The following is an 8,208-nucleotide window of genomic DNA, read 5'->3' as shown; positions in this document are numbered from 1 at the left end:
CTTTATAACTCGCAATTGCGAGTTTATATCTCACAATTCTGACTTTTTTTTCACAGAATTGTGAATTGATAAAAAGTCGCAATTACCTGTTTTTCTTTTTTTATTCAGTGGCGGAAACGGGCTTCCATAGAAACCTGATGCGACCTTTAGAAAAAGTTTTACGGAACTGTACTTAAAGATTCTTAAAGTCTCGTTTCATGGAAAAGTGGCATACAGGTTTGAAACGGCTTCAAGGTAGTTAAATGACTAAATTAATTAACTTTTTGGGTGAATTACAGGGGGAGAAACACTTGTACTTGAAGACAGAGAAAGAGATTGCACCAAGGTTTTTTGATGTTTTCTCGAAGATGTAGACACAGTGTATCTCTAATACACTATAATCAGTCATTCTCGGTTTTACTTATTTCAATGCAAGTATTTACAGTTAATCAGGCTGCATATTGTGTTTTTACATGCTGACTGCTGGATGGACGCCAACCTGCCTTGCTCCTTTATTGTGCATCGGAATGGCTGCTCCGTACTGGATTATGTCGCTTTTGTTAAGTTTTTTTTTAATATTGCACCTTTCACGTTGCTCAGCACCAACGGCCTCCAAAGCATAACAAGATTCTCCTTCCAAAAGAATCTTTCAAATAGAAATGTGTCGAATGGAGCTAGGTAACGATTTCTTTAATGTTTTCAGTGCGCATTGAAGTTGTTCAATCTTTAAACGCTAAGTAAACTGTGATCACAATCAAAAAAAAGTGTCAAATTAGCTATCATAGTGATGATCTTGTTTATGGTACATGTGTCAAAGAACAATCTTAATTGTCGCCATAGAAAGGCTTTTCTTTATTCATTTCAAGTGCATGAAACAATGTAGTATAAGTCTATGCACATGTCAGGGGTCAACTGATTGTACACAATTTAGCAAACGTGAACCGTTCATGTTTAACAGATGTAAATGGTTAGTACTCCAGAACGCTCTATATACCGTACATGCATTTTTGTTTGTTTATAAAGCTTGATGTAGGAGAGTTTGACGCCAGTGTAGAACGCTGTTGACGTTTTGTACCTTTGTGTCCTGGTACGAGAGCTATTAGCAAATTTGCACTTTTTCCATTTTGATTTTGTACCTGCTTTATGTATCTGATTCTAAGGAGATTTAGGTCTCGTCGTTTTCTGGTAATTTTATGTTATCCCACCTCTTTAAAAAAGCAAAATAAATGTTTTGAGAAGTCTTGTCTGACCCTTTTTAAACGCACCATGAAGTTTGGACTGCAACTGCTGCCCCCTACTGGGTAGTGAGTGAATTACCACATACAATTAAAATATTTAGGTTTGTTGTCCAGTTAAAATAACAGTTTAAAGTTTAAATCTATATTTTATTTTCTCTAAAACTGACAAAGTAATAGAACATTTTAACATTGCATTGGTCATGCTACTGAACCCTGTGAAACATTACAATGTTTAACTTCTGAACAATGGCACTAGAAGATACATATTATATAATATGACTTCTGAAATGGACATAACTGTAACAATACATTCAGTCATGATGATTCTAGAACCCTTCACATCAACAATCAAGAGCTACGTCAATGAGTCCTGAATCATGAATGTTACAATTATGCATTCCATTGTGTGTGTGTGCACTTAGGATGGGTTAAATGCAGAGCACTAATTCCTAGTATGGGTCACCATACTTGGCAACATGTCGCGTCACTTTCTTTCACTTCACTTTCAAACATCAAGTTTTAGCAATCTTTGAGGAAAGAAATAAAAACAATCCTTAAAAACACAAATAAAACAAATAATTTTTCTGCCACGATGAATAGTGTGCAGAGCACTAATTCCTAGTATGGGTCACCATACTTGGCAACATGTCACGTCACTTTCTTTCACTTCACTTTCAAACATCAAGTTTTAGCAATCTGAGGAAAGAAATAAAAACAATCCTTAAAAACACAAATAAAAGAAATAATTTTTCTGCCACGATGAATAGTGTGAACACTCAATCGAAGTAGTAATTTTGAAGAAAGATGCTGTTCAGGCCTTTAAAGACAGGCTGAAAGTTGTAAATCAGAGCTTTTTCTTCTTCACTTTGCGAAGAAAACCGATGATGGTTTTTCATTGCTGAAAAAGACAAACAGCAAATAAAGGCATAAATTAAGTGGTCAGAAAGACGCTAATTTTGACTTTTTTTTTTTTTTTTTAACAAACTAGTGGTCGACCGATATATCGGCCGATATTTGGCATTTTTCAAATTTGAGGTCTTTTATTTTGACGGCGCTGAGAACAGCAGCCTGAACACTTAGAGTGCGCTCACATTCTCCCTCTTGTTCGCTGTCGTCGTTAATAGCTCTGTCTAATACGGATAGAAGTCTATCTAATAATCAGAACGGTTAAACAAAGGAATTAAAATGTATACAAAAAGTATTATAACGATTGCTTTTATATTATTAGTAATAGAAAGGCATATTATAATACTTTATCGTTTGCCGTCAGCATTCAGCAAATACGCATTTATATCATTTAAACAAACCTTTGAATGACTAATGAACATTTAATTTCACAAACTTTGCACTTTCTCGTTTGCCGTCAGCATTCAGCAAATACGCATTTATATCATTTAAACAAACCTTTGAATGACTAATGAACATTTAATTTCACAAACTTTGCAAACTTAGTCGGATTCAGTTGTGTGCTGTATGTAAAATGAGTGTTACCATGGATTTATTTGAAAAAAAAAAAATGCTTTCCAATGCACACAACTTCCCAGAATATTGAGTGCCCTGTTGGTTACAGTGCTTACTTCCTTTTTAATTATATTTTTATTAAATATTTATTTATTTATGAAAAATACTTGTCATCTAAAGTATAAGTATGTTTATTTTACACATTTTTTTATTCCATTTTCAAATGATTTCAAATGTCTTAAATATTAATTAAATTACATAACATTATATCGGACATCGGCCACCCTGCTTTCCAAGATATCGGTATCGGCTGTCAAAAAACCAATATCGGTCGACCACTAAAACAAACCTAGGGTTTAACACCAAGTTAAGCAAAATTAAAAGGGTTAACGAAAGCCAAGACGAGAGATTCTCAACTTCACATTGCAATTTCCATTTTTTAGATGACCAACCTTCAGAAACAAAGAAGTGGGCAGTGTAGAAAGTGGCTTTGATGGCTGAGAGCGTGTGCACCATACCAGCTTTCTCAATCCACTCAAATGGGCTTTTCTCTGGGTGCCATTGAACAGCATAGAAGGGATATCGATATGCTACAGGATATACAACAGAGGTCCATGAAAAACTTTTTGATATAATGTATAAGTATATAAATGTAATTATTTATATAGTCATCACTTATATTTACTTGAACACACATATTTACTTCTACATGTAAAACCGACCAATTAGCTCACTACAGCACAGTATTATGGGTGAACTCAATTTAATGAAAAACGGCTGACGGTGGGCCTGCCTGAATGATGGGTTACATCACACACATACACAAAGAGATGCTCTGTAGCATTCATACCCTCCATGGTGGAAATGAACTCATTTTTGCCATCTGTGTTTGTTGTCAGGACTCGATAAAAACGCTTAAGCTTGGCATTGCTACTGTAATTCTGTAAGAGCAAATCATGTTTAGACAACTCAGAAAAAGAAACGAAAAAAATTGTTGAAGTATACAGTGACTGATCTGCAGTGTTGGGGCGAACGCATTACAAGTAACTTGAGTTGTGTAATCAGATTACTTTTTTCAAGGAGTAAAAAAAAAACTAGTGAATTAATGCATTACTTTTAAATTTACAACAAAACGTCTGAATTACTTTTCCAAATAAGTAACGTCAGTTACTTTGTTTTCGCATTTATTGACTGACAGCTCTCCTGTCCTCATATTGAAAGAAATTATTAGTAAGGTGCAGATGCATTGTGTGCCCGGTCTAAACATGATATTTAGTTTAGTTCTAGACTAAATGTGAACATGCATTTACTGATTTCACGTGTACAAAAACAAATTCAGTATTCCTCAAAATGAATAAAAACAGGGAACTGCAAACTCAGAAATGATGCAAACCTGCAATAATTAAACCTGTTAAATAACACAAATACACTTCATATGATTGATCTCACTGATGACCTTTGATGGTCCCATACGAATAAGCAATAAGTAAAAACAACAAACATTGTTGTTGTTTTTTAATTGCTCAAATAAAAGTGTTATTGTTATTAATTTATTTTTGTTAGCAAGCCCAGCCCTGGTGAGAAATAGTAACGCACAAGTAATATAATGCATTACTTTCCATAAAAAGTAACGAAGTAACGCAATTAGTTACTTTTTTTAGGGAGTACGCAATATTGTAATGTATTACTTTTAAAAGTAACTTTTTTCCAACACTGCTGGTCAGTATGCAGAAAGAAGTACCATGAGAAATACAGAAGTCAATGTTTCTAGTTTTAAATGGCATTCCGTTGTATGCATTGTGAAATTACTTCTGAAAAAAATTCTCACATGCATAAAAAATGTTATTAAATAAAGTTGGGACCTGCATGGACAAGCTCCAGCTGTGGAAATTAGATGTGATGTTCTCTTTTGACAGAGACTGAAGAACATCCTTTGGAAACTTCTTGAACAACCTGCTGTTTTGAGCTCCTGTAATCAATCAAAATCTATGACCAAACATCAACTGTAATGAGTTAATGCACAAAATAGATAAACCAGACAACACAAACTGTGCTTAGCAATTTGTCATTTGCCTTTTAAGTTTGGTGCAATAATATATGAAAATTGTTTAGAAAGTGTCGCAAATGTATAAGAATAGTAAGCCACATCTTTCATGTTGCACATCTAGTTTGTCATGGGTATATAAATATGCTCATATAAACTTATACATAGAAGTATGCCGATGCTCTGTTATATGTTTCCACCAAGCGGCAACATCCCGCTCTCTCGTGAAGCGAACAGGGAAGTGACAAACTGTAATTCATCAACTGGCCGCTAGAGGCTGGCGAGCTTCAAATACGCTCTTCGGAAATCTACGGGTGACGTCACGGACACTACATCCATGTTTTTATACAGTCTATGATTTCCACCCATTAATTGCCACTGTTATATGTTTACACCCATTAATTGTAATTATTGTAAAGAACAACAGTGCTGTATTACTAGTAAGAGTTTGCCATTCCAGAATGTGACATTTGGAGAAAAACACACAATGTTACCAACCTGGGCTGAAGGTCAGCGGCAGGGCAACTGCTTTGGTGTCAGTCAAGGTCAATAAGTTTTTGTTGCTGATCAGAACCGTGAGCTGCTGGAAGCCCTGGCAGGTGCCCCAGATCGGAAAATAATCCGAAGCATCATTAGCCTGTTGTGGTTAATAAAGAAGAACCATCAATTCATATTCAGATCAATTCAAACAAATTTTCACATGATGATGTTTTTAACTTACCTTTATTGCAAGTTCATAGAAAATCTTCGCCGCTCTGGTAAACTGAGACTTTTCGATGTCCACATTCCCACCAGGAAGCAGCAAACTAAATGGGTAAAAGCAGTCAATTAATATAGGTATGAACAAAAACAGCAGTTTTGGAACATGTTATCTGGTTTCTAGATGGTCTATTAATTGGTTTACATGTTGGACCAAATATAAACCAACTTCCATGTTCCAAACACATCTACCAGCTTAGGTAGGTGTGAAACTAGTCAAAAACACTCACCCATTTATTGCATTAAACAGTTTTTCATACTCCTCCTCTGTGCGATTTATGCTGCAAAACAAACATAATTACCTTTATGTATTCTCTCTCTTTATTTATATTCTTTAATAATAGCATGTAGCTTGTGTTTAACATACTGAATTGGTACAACCCTGGCACCAGCTGACTCCAAGTGTTTCACATATGATGCAGCTATATAAGAAGAGCCCTGTGCATGTGGGTCGTCCTCTAAGTTTTCCTGGGCTAAAATTCCTGAAATGCAAAAAGATATATATTAGGCATATGCATTGCCTTACGATAATTAACCATGGTTTTACTTCCCCCCCCAAAAAAACAAACAAAAAAATGTTGTAACCACAAATTACCCATGGCTTTACAACACTAACCATAGTTTAACCATGGTATCTGTGGTAAAACTGTGGTTATACAAATGATAACCAATCCACCAAAAACATACACTTTTGGCTATTAAAACCATGGTTAATTTTCATAAGGGCAGCATAAGGCTGTACTGGTTTGCTATTTGTCTTCCAGACTATCACAACCACAAAAGCCCACAACCTCTTTAAAACCATCAAACCAAACCAACTTGGACTGATTAGGAGAACAGCTAACCACTGACTGGTTTAGCTTTTTTTCCGCAAGGTTAGGTTCCAGCCATGTTTAAAATGTTTTACCATGACAATGCTTTTAAGAGTTAAAAAATAATCCAGTAGAAAGGAGAACGTTCTAGCGGCGGAGCTGCGGAGAAGGATGCTGCGATTAAAAAAACAAATCCCAGTGAGCAACACATCTCAAGAATACGAGATTAAATAATACATCATTTACCAGACATTAGCAACACTAGTTACCCGCAAACAGGACATTAAAAAGAAATAACGCTTCAAAGACTCGCTTTTATTCTTACCGATGATTGGTCTGTAATTTAAATTACGAGCGCATGATGCTGGAAAACCGCATTGAAAAGCGGCAAACACCGCGAGCACGAACACCTGGCGATACATCCACCTCAGGTAGCACACCAAAGGACGAAATAAAGGAAAGCTCCTTGATGTTATCTGTACAGAAGGCAATGTCAGCTCCACTGGCGATGTCAGGCTTTTTAACGAAAGCTGCGCCCGGATCCGCTTATCCGCAATCGTCACGTTAACCGAGCGGCGCCTTGACGCGTGAATTATTGAGGCGTTGACTGTTCTTCAGGATCAGCTATGATGAATTCACAATCCAATGAGAGAATAGCGAAAAGTCATGGCTGGCCCCGCCCACTCGAATCGTCATCGTCACAATGACATGCCTGTCAAAATGTTCTTAAAGGGGTCATATGATGCGATTTCAATTTTTCCTTTCTCTTTGAAGTGTTACAAGCTCTTGGTGCATAAAGAAGATCTGTAAAGTTGCAAAGACTAAAGTCTCAAATCCAAAGAGATATTCTTTATAAAAGTTAAGAGTCAACCACGCCTACCTAAAACGGCTCATTCTAACACGCCCCCACATGTCTACGTCACGATGTGGGAAGATTTGCATAACGCCGCCCAAATGTTCACGCAAAGAAAGAAGGCGTAACTTTTATTCTCGCTGTAGTTTTGTTGCCGCCTCCGCCATGTCGTGAAGGCGCTGTGTGCTTCGTTGTGAAAGCGAAACTACTTTGTTTGGTCTTCCAAAAGAGGACGATATCTGCTTCGTCATGCCTGGAGCTGATCCGTGCTGGTCGCATTTCTGTCACACGCTTGAGGAATTCAACCAATCACAATGCACTGGATAGCTGGCCAATCAGAGCACACCTCGCTTTTTTAGAACGATGAGCTTTGTAAAAATCGACGCATTTCAGAAAGGCGGGGCATAGAGGAGAAACAATAATGTACAGTATGTGGAAAATAATGTGTTTTTTTAACCTTAAACCGCATAAACGCATTTCATTACACCAAATACACAAAATAATGTTCTTTTTAGCAACGTCATATGACCCCTTTAAATTCCAACTGCATTTTTGTCAGAAGCTAATTGTAATACCAAGTGTTTTAAAAAAAATAATTAAGCCTAACGTTACGTAAACGTTACATTCTGTTAAAGATAATTGACACAAATGCACAATAGAAAAGCTATAATTAACGATTATTTTCTACGTTCAGTACAAATAAAAGCATTGTATGACATTATTAAAACAACATCAAGAGAAATCTCTCTGTGACAATCATCATAACACATAATCCCATAATTAACACTGATGACCTTTCATAAAGTAGGTAACACTTGTACTCGTACTTACACTAATGGTGCATCAGCTGTGTTGAATGAATAAGTGCCCTGGTTATGTAACACATAGCAAGGCTTCTGTACAACAAAAGGAACCAACCTACCAGAAAATAGTTTTTCTGAGGGTTGCTAAAAAGTAAACTTGGTTTTCAAACAAAGGTGTGTAAGGTGCATAAATTCAAAAGGTTCCAGTAGCTCAACTGAGGACACATAGATAACTTTCTGAACATTGTGGGTAACCGTA

General features: G+C 36.3%; 1 protein-coding gene across 1 annotated transcript; it reads right to left on the bottom strand.

The window, feature by feature from the left end:
- Positions 1 to 1,898: 1,898 nt before the first annotated feature.
- On the bottom strand, positions 1,899 to 6,905 carry LOC107702651 (gamma-glutamyl hydrolase-like). Its single transcript, XM_016505033.1, has 9 exons — positions 6,619 to 6,905; positions 5,849 to 5,963; positions 5,712 to 5,762; positions 5,444 to 5,528; positions 5,221 to 5,359; positions 4,541 to 4,647; positions 3,529 to 3,619; positions 3,131 to 3,268; positions 1,899 to 2,115 (listed from the first exon to the last, which is right to left on the bottom strand). Exons 1-9 carry the CDS (start codon positions 6,713 to 6,715, stop codon positions 1,994 to 1,996), a joined length of 945 nt encoding a protein of 314 aa, XP_016360519.1. The 5' UTR covers positions 6,716 to 6,905; the 3' UTR covers positions 1,899 to 1,993.
- Between the last annotated feature and the right edge of the window lie 1,303 nt (positions 6,906 to 8,208).

The sequence above is a fragment of the Sinocyclocheilus anshuiensis genome, unplaced genomic scaffold, assembly GCF_001515605.1.
Source record: "Sinocyclocheilus anshuiensis isolate Anshui unplaced genomic scaffold, SAMN03320099.WGS_v1.1 scaffold802, whole genome shotgun sequence".
Lineage (NCBI taxonomy): Eukaryota > Metazoa > Chordata > Actinopteri > Cypriniformes > Cyprinidae > Sinocyclocheilus > Sinocyclocheilus anshuiensis.
This window is presented reverse-complemented; position numbering and strand designations above follow the sequence as displayed.